Source organism: Thermobia domestica, chromosome 4 (assembly GCF_964235325.1).
Source record: "Thermobia domestica chromosome 4, izTheDome1.hap1.1, whole genome shotgun sequence".
Lineage (NCBI taxonomy): Eukaryota > Metazoa > Arthropoda > Insecta > Zygentoma > Lepismatidae > Thermobia > Thermobia domestica.
Window position 1 is genome coordinate 292,658,574 of NC_137457.1, and position 12,329 is coordinate 292,670,902.

General features: G+C 37.2%; 1 protein-coding gene across 3 annotated transcripts in view; it reads left to right on the forward strand.

Moving 5' to 3' along the window:
• Positions 1-12,329, forward strand: part of LOC145684173 (uncharacterized) — a 39,056-nt gene that overhangs the window by 6,949 nt on the left and 19,778 nt on the right. For all 3 annotated transcript variants that reach the window (XM_081756167.1, XM_081756166.1, XM_081756165.1), the window contains exon 3: positions 7,735-8,383. In XM_081756167.1, the coding sequence (XP_081612293.1) occupies positions 7,735-8,383 (649 nt within the window). The remainder of the gene's footprint in view (positions 1-7,734; positions 8,384-12,329) is intronic.

Below are 12,329 nucleotides of genomic sequence, written 5' to 3' on the forward strand. Positions count from 1 at the left end.
CATTCTTTCTTTTTCACTAAAGTGACTCCTTTATGTTATCAAGCAAATTGTTTTAAATTGTTTCATCAATCTTGTATTCGTCATTCATGAAAGTATTTAGAGTTTGTTGAATTCCTTCAGTATTTTTGTTGAGTACCTTTCTTTCTTTTTAACTGAAATGAATGATAAAGTTAAAGTTAGCGTAAATGAAATAAGGATATGCGTTTTGCCGATGCAGAAAACTATAATTACTATTATACAGGGTGTCCTACTTTTCGCTTGTCAGAATCTGGTCACCCTAATATAAATAGATTAAATAGATAAATATAAACGAATACATGTTCCAGCATAACTCTGGAACGCCCGGAGCAATTTTAACCAAATTTGGTATACATATTACAACCTGGAGAGGAGTACTGTGGGGGTAAAAAAAAACCCTAGCACACCAAGGGGGAACGGGAGGGGTGGCATATGAACATGATCGAAAACGACCGATATTAGTGTCGAATACATAGTTTTCGGGATCCCTAAGTCGCTTGGTGACAGTTACGATACTGTTTAAATCCACTTAAGCCCCCCAGTAAGTGTAAATCCCCCCTACCACTTCTAGAATGGTGGGTGGGTTTTGACATATAAAAGTGATCGAAAACTACCAATATTAGTGTCGAATCTATAGTTTTTGGTGTGTCTGAGATGACTGATGACACTCTCGTTGCTGCCTCAGTCCCAAGTTCAGCCTCCATTATCACCTATGGGACGGAATGGTAACATGTAACAATAATCGAAAGCGACCCATATTAGTATCGAATTCATACTTTTTGGTGTTCCTAAGTTTATGGTGACAGTTCTGATGCCCTTTAAGTGTTTAAACATCTCCTTGAAGTGACAATTTTATTTGCATCTACGTCAAAAATGGAAGGGAGAGAAGAATATAGAATAGTCCGTAGCATTTTGCAGTTACTAGCGTTGTATAACATTACGTTTAAATTATAGTGTGCGATTGGCAAAGGTACATATTTATCGTAAAGGGTGATTATAAATGATTCATTAGATTAAAGGCCGTGTTAAAGATTATGTAACACATACAATAACGAGTGATAAATGGAAGTTTGCAGAAATTATCTTATGTTTCAGATACTGTTGCAAATGTTCGATGTTGCTCCCTTTCGTCACACGACACACATCTATGTAGTAGTGTACTTTACCACACTCGCTTTCTATCATATCCCTACTGATCATCGTAAATGCAAGTGTAATGCGATCCTGGAGCTCACCCGAAGTTGTTCGTAGTAGTAGAAGCACATATACTGTGTCTTTCACACCTTCAAATGAAAAATCACAAACTGTCAGATCGGGAGATTTAAGAGACCGTGAGAAAAGTGTTAGGTCATCTTCAACACATCGCCCAATCCAACGGCGTAGGAGCTCTTCGTTCAGGTAGCAACACACTTCGTTATGCCAATGAGGCGGTGCTCCATCAAGTTGTAATATGAAGTTACTGAGTCCTCTTTTTTTTTTTTTTTGTGGGAACTACCACAACTGTTGCATATCGAGGAATAATGTACCCTCATATGAAGAAAAGCGGACACATCTTTGATTTAGACACTGCTGCAGACAGATTCACTTTTGGTTAATCTCCGCCATATGGTTGCGGTTGTTCGTGTGTTGTAGTGTGTGGTTGTTCAGTACGCCAAATGCAAACATTATGGCAATTAACCTTACCACCCAAATAGAGTTGTCATCTTATTACCGAACAGAGAAGGTTACGAAAACTATCGTTTCCAAGTCGTATGAATAGGATTACAAAATTCATATCGTTTGACAAAGTCATTAGGTTGTAACACTTACAATAACTGTACGCGATACGGTTTCAGTCGCAGTCAGGTTCGCAAAATCTTCCAGACAATTAGTTGTTGCGGAATATCAAGTTTCTGACTGCCACGCCGTGTTGACTTCTGTGGGCTACGTAAGAAGGTTGCCCTAACTCGCTCCACTGTTTCATCAGAAACACTTGGACGTGTTGTGTTTTTACAGTTACACAGGCATCCAGTGTTCTTAAACCGTTGATACCATCTCAAAATGCTTTGTTGAGCTGACGACACAGTTGCAAACTGCCTATGGAATGCATACTGTACAGAAATACTTCTCTTATTTGAAAACGCAGAATGCTTTCTGCCGCATAGACGCTATTTTGGAAACTAGGCTTATAGTTCCATTGGTCTCCACGAGCCAAGATTACGAATATGAGAAATTAGTATCAAATGTGTCCTTTCGTTTCATCATTAGGTCAAAAGTATTGTATTAATAGTTTTCGGCATATTTCACTTTAAAACCTGATGAATCATTTACAATCAATCTGTGTATATAGTTTCTTTTATATTGTAGAAATTTTACTGTATATTGCTTAGAAAATACAAAGTACAAAGTTCCTGCACAAGAAGTACATGTATTACAATCTGCAATAGCTTTAGTTTCAAATTAGCTATACATGTATTTTATGTAAATTGACTACTTTTCAGTGAAACTGATGGCGAACTACATAGACAGATTTTACCGTAAAATATGTACGAAACCACTTTAACATCAAAGGTTCGAAAAATCGTTTTTAAATTCACCGAAGGTGATTTTTCAAATCTTAGTAGCTGATGTCGATACCTTTTATATTCGATCACTTTCATCAGACTATTTAAAGAGGATGGATATGAAATGCGAGGTATTGCAGAAGATAGAAATAAATATATAAAATGCACAAACCCAATAAAGACATTTTTAAAGTACGTCCTATAATAGTGTTGATTTCTTGTTCCCTATTTCATATACTCTTGTAGTACTTTTCATAATTTTTTTAGTGAGTGTTGTTAGATTATGAAATGTTGAGTTATTATACTGACCAAACTGGAGTTAATCACATTCAGGATATTTCTAAAGATCGTTTACAACACTTGGAAAGTGATTCCACCCATAGTAACAAGAAAAAAGTTCTAGTAAATTGTTTTCGGAATCGCTTCGATTCGAAAGATACAAACTACTGTAAGTCTGGGAAAATGAACTTCGCAGCTGCGTGTTTCAAAAACTACGCGTGATAGTAAAACGGCAGCATGTCTTTAAATACTTGAAACTTGCTCTGTCTAAATACGCCTACTCCAGGAACTACATTGAAGTCGCAAGAAACTTTCCAAAGGAAGTGAGAGATTTTCAGATATACCGTTAGGAAAGGTGAGTCGAATTGATGACTTACGAACAATATCCCAGCAGATAACTAAAATTCCTTGGCAGAACATCGATGCCTCGAACAGAATCAACATGGCAACGGATTGTGTACCCGTTGTGCTTGATTGAATAACTAGATTAGTGAATAAATGTAGTGGACGAAATGAAATCTTTGGTTTTACTCCTACTTGTATACTGTGCTGGCTAATGAGAACAGGTACTTAATGAAAGTGGATGATAAGGAAAAATTGATGGTATGTTAATATAATAGGAAACGGAAGTACCCCATAAGACTAATGGACATGATGTTGTCCACGATAAATGAGGAGGGCGGGCGGTGGCTCAGTGGTAGAGCGTTCACCTCCGGTGCTTGGGATCCCTGGTTCGATCCCAGCTCGCACCGTGTGGACTTTGTGGTGGACAAAAATCGTGCTCGTGGATTTTCTCGAGGCTCTTCCGTTTTCTCCCACTTTCTTCATTCTACCATCTCCTTTAGCCTAACCGGCATAACCGTGGGACGTAAAACTCAAAGATTTCATTTCATTTCATTGTCCACGATAAAACCCTCTTAGTCTGGGTTCGAACCTCAAACTCCTTGCACAAGAGGTATATGTTTTATAGTTGCTGTCTTTTTCTTTATAAGTGGCCATGTTGTATAACACGTGAGCGAAGTTTATATTGATTGGTCTTTGGGTGGAATCTATATTTCTGTGCTTGCAGACAATTATTGGCTTGAAACCCTTGTTGAAATATTTGAGCTGGAAATCTATACTTAATTTTTATGTGGTAACGATAGGATATGAGAGAGATTTAATTTAAAGAAATTAGAAGAGAGCCAGGTAAGAGAGGAATACCAGATTGAAGTTTCGAATAGATTCGCGGTTTTAGAAGACTCGGAGTGCACTAGTGTTGAGGATACTTGGATTGAAATTAGAGATAGCATTAAAAGTTCAGCAATAGAAAAATTGGGACACGCGGAAATACGTAGGAACAAACCATGGTTCGACCAAGAATGCATTAAACTAGCAGAGAAGAGAAAACAGGCAAAATTACGGTGGCTACAAAATCCGAATGAAACAACTACACAAAATTTCGCAGATATCAGGCGGGAAACTTCCAAAACTTTTAGAACAAAGAAACGGGATTTTTTGAAAGCTAAAATTAAGGAACTTGAAGATAATAGTAAAAATAAAAATATTCGGGACATGTATAAGGGGATCAGCGAATTTAAGAAAGGCTATCAATCTCGTGCTTATATATTAAAGAAATCTGACGGAACAGTTCTCACCGATACGGATAGCCTCTTAAATAGATGGAAAGATTTCTTTGACGATTTGCTGAACACGCAGCCAAAAACTAATGTGCGTGGAGAAAAGGAGATACACACCGCAGAACCGTATATTCCAGAACCCAATCGAATAGAAGTGGAAGACGCTATAAAGAAATTGAAGAAACATAAATCTCCGGGTGTAGATGAAATTCCGGCTGAGTTAATTTTAGCTGGAGGCGAAAAATTATGGAACAAGATACACAAACTCATTCTCCTTATCTGGAACAAGGAAGAATTGCCACAAGAGTGGAAAGAATCAATCATTGTTCCAATTCACAAGAAAGGCGACAAAACTGACTGTAATAATTATCGAGGCATTTCTCTTCTGTCAACATCCTATAAAATACTTTCAAATATTCTGTTAGCAAGATTGACCCCATACGCAGATGAAATTATTGGAGATTATCAGTGCGGATTTAGACGAAATCGATCAACTATCGACCAAATATTTACCATTCGCCAAATACTCGAAAAGAAGTGGGAATACAATACCCCGGTACATCAACTATTTATTGATTTTAGAAAGGCTTACGACTCGGTTAGGAGAGAAACATTATACAACGTTCTTACAGAACTTGGAATACCGAGAAAGCTAATTAGATTAATTAAGATATGTTTAAGTGAATCCCAAAGTAAAGTCCGGGTAGGAAAATTTTTGTCCACGAGCTTCCACGTCGAAAATGGCCTGAAACAAGGAGATGCGTTGTCGCCATTATTATTTAACTTTGTGCTGGAATACGCCATAAGGAAAATCAAAGATAGCAACCAGGGCCTAGAGTTGAACGGCATTCACCAGGTTATGGCATATGCTGATGATGTAAATTTAATAGGGGATGATAGGAGAACAGTAGAAATAAATGCAGAGATCTTATTAAACGCTTGCAGGGACATGGGTTTAGAAGTAAATGCAGAGAAAACTAAATACATGGAAGTGCGTCGGGACCGTAATACGGCAAATTGTGGAGGCGTTAAAATATTAAATAATGCTTTTGATAAAGTGGATACTTTCAAATATTTAGGATCAATATTAACAGACGAAAATCATATTCACGAAGAAATTAAATGTCGACTAAAAGCAGGGAATTCGTGTTACTATTCGGTTCAAAATCTCTTGTCGTCGCTAATTCTGTCGAGGAATTTGAAGCTTAAAATATAAAAAACGATAATCATGCCTGTTGTTCTGTATGGTTGTGAAACATGGTCGCTTACTCTGAGGGAAGAACATAGACTGAAAGTATTTGAGAACAGGATCCTGAGAAGAATATTCGGACCCAAGAGGAACGAGAATGGGGAATGGCGGAAACTTCATAACGAGGAACTACATAGTTTATACGGTTTACCCAACATTGTTAGGGTCGTCAAGTCTAGGAGGCTTAGGTGGGCAGGTCATGTAGCTAGAATGGAAGAAAGTAGAAACGCTTTCAAAGTCTTGACTGGTAGACCCATAGGAAAACGACCATTAGGAAGACCTAGGCGCAGATGGGAGGACAATATTAAGATGAATCTCGCAGAGATAGGAATACAAAGTAGAAACTGTATCCAATTAGCTAAGGATAGAAGTCAGTGGAGAGCTTTTGTGAACGCGGCACTGAACCTCCGGGTTCCATAGGCCATAGAGTTAGTTAGTTAGTTAACGATAGGATATGAAATTAAGCGTGAAGATTGTATGTTCACATTTTATGTACTAGGTTGTCCAAAAAATTTCGTAAAACTTCATATAAAGATAGTTCTAAAATTGGGTGCTATAATGCATCGGAAAGATATTTTTTTAAATTGTAGTTAGGCTAGTTCTTTTGCTCACTGGCAGTTAACTTCACCCTTCAGAAAAATGGATCAAATTGACGTGCGTTCAGTCAAGATCTTCTTGTGAAAGGTTATAATGTCACTCTGATCAACCTACCTACAGTGAAGTTACCAAGTGAGACAGTACTTTCAAACGTGGGTAAACGTCGATTTAAAAAAAAAAAAAAAAAAGGCCTGTACCGTAGGATTCCGAAACGTTTTTGACTTCAGATCTGCGCGCTGATCAAATGGAATATTCTCATAAGATCTTTGCAGCTTACAAAGCGTCGCCCCTGAATTTTCTCAGTTAAATAGTAACAGCTGATGACTCATGGATTCATGATTATTATCGGTTATCCAAGGTCAAGACCAAAGCTTTGAAGAAGTTCGGCGAGAAATTACTCACCCAGCCCCGACAGCAGAAGTCCGCCAATAAATGACTGGTTTATATCAGCTTTGCCATCTTAAATACCTTATGCTAAAAATATAAATTGCTGAGCAAAGCAACGTTTATTTAAAGTTAGTGACTGGCAGTGTCTGATGAAGCCAGTATGTTCAGTTAATTGGTGAAACTGTCACACATTTATAATTTTTAAATAAACGTTGCTTTGCTCGCCGATAAAGTGATAATGATCTATTCCTGGTACAGGTAGAGATCATGAACGACAGCCTGCCCAAGGATAGATCATGAATGATGCTTAGTACGCTAAACTGATCGGTCGGCTGGGACAATCCATCAAATAGAAACGGCGCAGGAAACTCACATGGGGTATGTGTCTGCTGCACGAACACGCGGCCTCACACACACACAGTAGCAACGTTACTGAGCCACCATCCATGGTTCTGGATTAGAATTGCTCAATCACTTGCCTTATTTGCCAAGTCTGACTCCCACGGATTACCACACCTTTCTGAGCTTAAAAAGTATATTCGTGGTCGGAGTTTTGGGTTCGATTATAAGATAACTTGTGTTCAAGATATTGTAAATGACATAAATCAGTCATTCTTTGCTGCTGGTATTGATGTTTTCCCAGAGCGACGTGTCATTGATCACAACCGAGATACACTAAATAGATGTTAAATTTCCAATAGCTATTTGCTTTCCCTGAATGCCACTCATTCTAGCTTTGGAACTTCTTGTATAAAATAACAGACAAATTCTGACCAAAGCATATATTAACTAATAAATAATAGCGTTACAGTTTCGGCAAATTAACTTTGCCTTCATCAGACACATTATTTGATGTGTCTAATGTGTCTGATGAAGGCAAAGTTAATTTGCCGAAACTGTAACGCTATTATTTATTAGTTAATGTATGCTTTAGTCAGAATTTGTCTGTTATTCTATTTGCTTTATATGAAGCTCTACGAACTTTGAATAACCCGGTTAATCTTCCTGCCGAAATAATAATTTTAGTTCATTTATTTTCCAGTTCGACGACGATTCAGACTCTGACGACTGGGGCTTTAGTGACTCCGAGACAACTCCTACAACCAATCCAACAAAGGAAAATGATAGTTGTCCAGTCAAAAAACTTAAACTTTCTTTAACTCCTGCCGCAACAATCTCGACTGTAACTGTTACTAGTGCGAGAAATAATAATTCCAGTAGTAGTAGTAGTAATGGCAGTAGTAGTAGTAGTAGTAGTAATAGTAGTAGTAATGGTAGTAGTAGTAGTAGTAGTAATAGTACAGTAGTAGTAGGAGATAGTAGTAGTAGTAATACTAGTGCTGTGGACGAACCAATGAATGTACAAACAGCTTCCGAAAATACAGAAATTATTAACATTAGTAGTACTAGTGAAAATACAAAAAGTTCTGAAAGTGAAGATAGTCAAGGTGCGGCGACTCAACTCATTAGTCAAGATCACCCGCAAAAATCCAACGACACCGAAGTCCTCTTGTCAGGCAGTGATTGTGTAGAAAAGCATTGTGAAACTTTCAGTGATTCAGCGAAAGTTTCTGATTGCCAAACAGAACAGGGTGAAATTCATGCAATTTTTTTAGACCCACCCAAAGAAGAACCCAGTGATACCATTGATATATATGAGGAGCTGTCAGTAACAATCAAAGAAGAAGCAGGTAAGAATGTAACTTTCTCTTAAGTAGATTACTTCTAGATTTTGTGTTTTGTAAGCGTGATTACGAAATATATAGAGTTGATTGATTTAAACAGCACAGTTTAAATCCAGTGTTTTTGAAATTATGATTTAAATTAAATTTATTTTTCTTGTAATAGAAGTAAAATGTAATATTTCTGACCATTTTGGGATACTAATCGATGTGAGTCTGAAAGTCGCATCTTAACTAGGAATGCAATGGATATACCCGATTGCAATGAAATGAGCTGAGCGAGCTTAAACTACGTAATCAGGAAGCGTTTTTCGGTGATTATTCCTCGATGGTACATCGGATTTTTGATTTCGACCTATGTTGTCACTCAGCACGACATACTCTATCAGCGTGCTAAGTTTGGTTGAGATCGGCCAAACGGTCTAGGAGTAAGCGTTTTTCGGTCATTATTCCTCGATGGTACATCGGATTTTTGATTTCGACCTATGTTGTCACTCAGCACGACATACTCTATCAGCGTGCTAAGTTTGGTTGAGATCGGCCAAACGGTCTAGGAGTAAGCGTTTTTCGGTCATTATTCCTCGATGGTACATCGGATTTTTGATTTGGACCTATGTTGTCACTCAGCACGACATACTCTATCAGCGTGCTAAGTTTGGTTGAGATCGGCCAAACGGTCTAGGAGTAAGCGTTTTTCGGTCATTATTCCTCGATGGTACATCGGATTTTTGATTTGGACCTATGTTGTCACTCAGCACGACATACTCTATCAGCGTGCTAAGTTTGGTTGAGATCGGCCAAACGGTCTAGGAAGAGTTCGCGGACAACCAAACGGCTAACCCGAGTATAAGAGCTTCGCTTCGCTCAGCTCAATAAGTTTGATGGTTGGAGCTTAATAATGAAAGTTTAAACAATGTATATCGTTTTATAGTTACAGTTAATGGGCCAAGAATTTTGGCAGTGTACCGATTTAATCATTTCATTTATATAGGAGACTTGAAGGGAAACTGGAATCTATGTAATATTCAATACTCAAAATTTTTAGGTCACAAATGAAAATGAACTGATTTTTTAGTTTAACGTTTCACGGTTATGCTCTTTAGTCTGAAGAAGATGGATGATCAATCAAAGCGAATGATTATGAAATAGTTTTGTGTTCTTCGATTGGGAATCAAACCCGGGACCACGTACACTAAAGTTACATGCTGTAGTAACTATACCTGCGGTGGGAGTATTCTGTAGCCTTTTTACCCTAACTTTAACGTCTCGGTATAACAGCCTGGACCGTTTGAAATTTTTTAGCATAATTAGTACCTACCTAAAACTAAGTTTTTATCACATAATTAGTTCCTACCTAAAACTAAGTTTTTATCACATCACTTTGAATAATGACAGCTCTCAAAATTTATTTTATATTTTTATTTTGCCTTTTCGTTCGATTCGAAGACATCAAATATTCTTTATACCTAAACTGAACTAATACTGTTGAAAATTACTGGTAAAGTAACTAGTGTTATCATGAAAGATTGAAAATAGATAACCCTAAGTAAGAATATCTTATATAACTTAGAACATATTAATGTAAATATAAAGTACGCAAAGGTTCAATTATTACAAAACGACTGAAGCTATCAGTTAACACCATCACATATTTAAACGCATTACTTGCTGGCCAAGGACCCGTGCAATCTAAATGGAGAGGATTATTTTCATATCTAACTTCTTTCGAATAATAAGTACCTTATAAAAGTCTATTTCTGTTTTGTTTTGTGATAAAATTTCACACCGACGTGTGAAGCCAGTAATATCTTGGAACATATTCCCCCATGTAAATATTGAGGCTGTTTTTACAATAGACTTGTGTATATCCCCGTGACATCCCCCTACTAATTCCTCATGTCAAAATTTAATCACGGTATATTACAAACTATCAGGAATAACAGCTGGTAAACCTCCATATCTTACCATTGATGCGTCTTAACAAGATACCTTCCTTTAACAAATAAAAAGCGGTTTCCTTATGTTCCAACGCCTGTATGATTTTTTTCAAACTTGGGTCGTTCCTTTGGTGTTCTGAAGGTTTATTAAATATATAGGCCGACTCCATGTCAAACTAGCGTTATCAGTATAAATAGTAAATTCCTTCAAATTTATCCAGAGCCAGAACAAGTCTTCGTAATTACAAATTAAGTATACTCTAACAAGAAATTTCTTCCATCGTACTGACTTAGTACTTCACTGTACCAGGGCAAGAAGAGTCGATATATATTATAGACAAGAAAAATCCATTACCTTTCTTTCACTTGTCTCATTCTGTTGTTTTTTCCAAACAAAAGGTAGTTTGTAGGATTTTAAAGCATGAAAAGGACCTAACAATTCACCATACTCTTTCAGAATTTTCAAAGAATAAGAAACCAATTATTTTGCTAAGAGCTCGTCTATTTTTAGGTCTAGGCAAAGTTTTTGTTACTTGTACTCTATTTTCATGTAATCATTTGAAAATTCATATCCGAAACATTTATTTTTACACAGTTTTCTTTTTCTTTTAGAAATAGTAATACCACATTGACGAAGATGACTCAATACTTGTTCTAATATTTCTTGATGTTTTTTCATAAAATCTGTATGAATAACTAAATGATCGAAATACAGATCTAAATACTTCCCTATAAATCCTTTTATATATTATTCAGGATACCAGAGAGAATGGAAGAATTAATAGAACACAAGTGTTTTCTTATAAAGAAGCAGCCTAGTTGGTGTTGCAAAAGTTGTATATTTTCGCCAAGTTTAAACTGAAGAAATGCCAACTTCGAAATAGCGATGTTTACCAATATTTGCAATTGTTGCCTCTGCATGGGGAGAAGGAGATGCAGTAACAAGTACCTTTTTGTTAATCTGTATATAATTCCTAATCTTTTAATGTCATCATGATTTGTTACCAAACAGTAAGGAGAAATATAGACAGAACTAGGTACCTCTTCAGGAGCATCTTTAGCTTTTAATTGATTCATATAATCGTTCAATTCACGTAATTTACGTCTTGGAACTGACTACGGAGGCGTCGGATCAGCTACCTGAATTTCGTACCCAAAGTCTTTCAATGTCCCTGATTCATCATTAATGACATCGTTATATTAATGAAATAAACGCTCTACATAAGAAATTAATGAAGGTCAAATAATATTATCAAAAATATTTGCTGTACCTTGTTTTATATCCTCGGAAGAAATATCCTGAACCCTGGGATTGATAGGCTATGTGAGACGTCGCCGTACCATTTAAGGTGGAATCCGACCTACCGTAATGCCTTCCAATTTTCAATGCCTTCATACCGGCAATCGAATCTGGAATCCCGTGCATCAAGGGCGCACCCTCCAGCCTAGTAGTAGTAGCGTATGTCCAGACCCTGGAGTAGCGTACTCCCATGGGTACGTGATGAATATTATGGGATACGTAACATTGTATTATCTATAGTAGGAATACATACTTGAATGGAAGAGTATCGCTGGGATATGCGAAAAAAACTTGCATACAGCTGCAAATGGTATTCAGCCTGCGGTGTGCGTACTCACAAAGGTATCTGATAACCTCTTAGGGGATAAGTAAAACCATATAAATAATACATTATACTATAGTGAAGATACATGCTTGATTGGAAACTTATTGTTAGTGACATGTGGAAAAGGGGTTGGATACCTCTGCGTTAGCCACTAGCCCAGCAGGGAGGATATAGAGAGTCATTTAACTCGAACTGGCAACACTGCTACGATTGGAGTGTCGTGTGGGCAGGAGACAAATGACGAACGTAGTGTATTCTGTGGATATGTACGAATCAGTTCAACGCTGCTGCGGTCCCATATTACGATGTGTGTGGCGAGTAGACATTGTTAAAGTGAATGTTGTGTGAAATGCCCCCTAACGCAATGATCACGCCTGCAGAACAGCGTGTGTT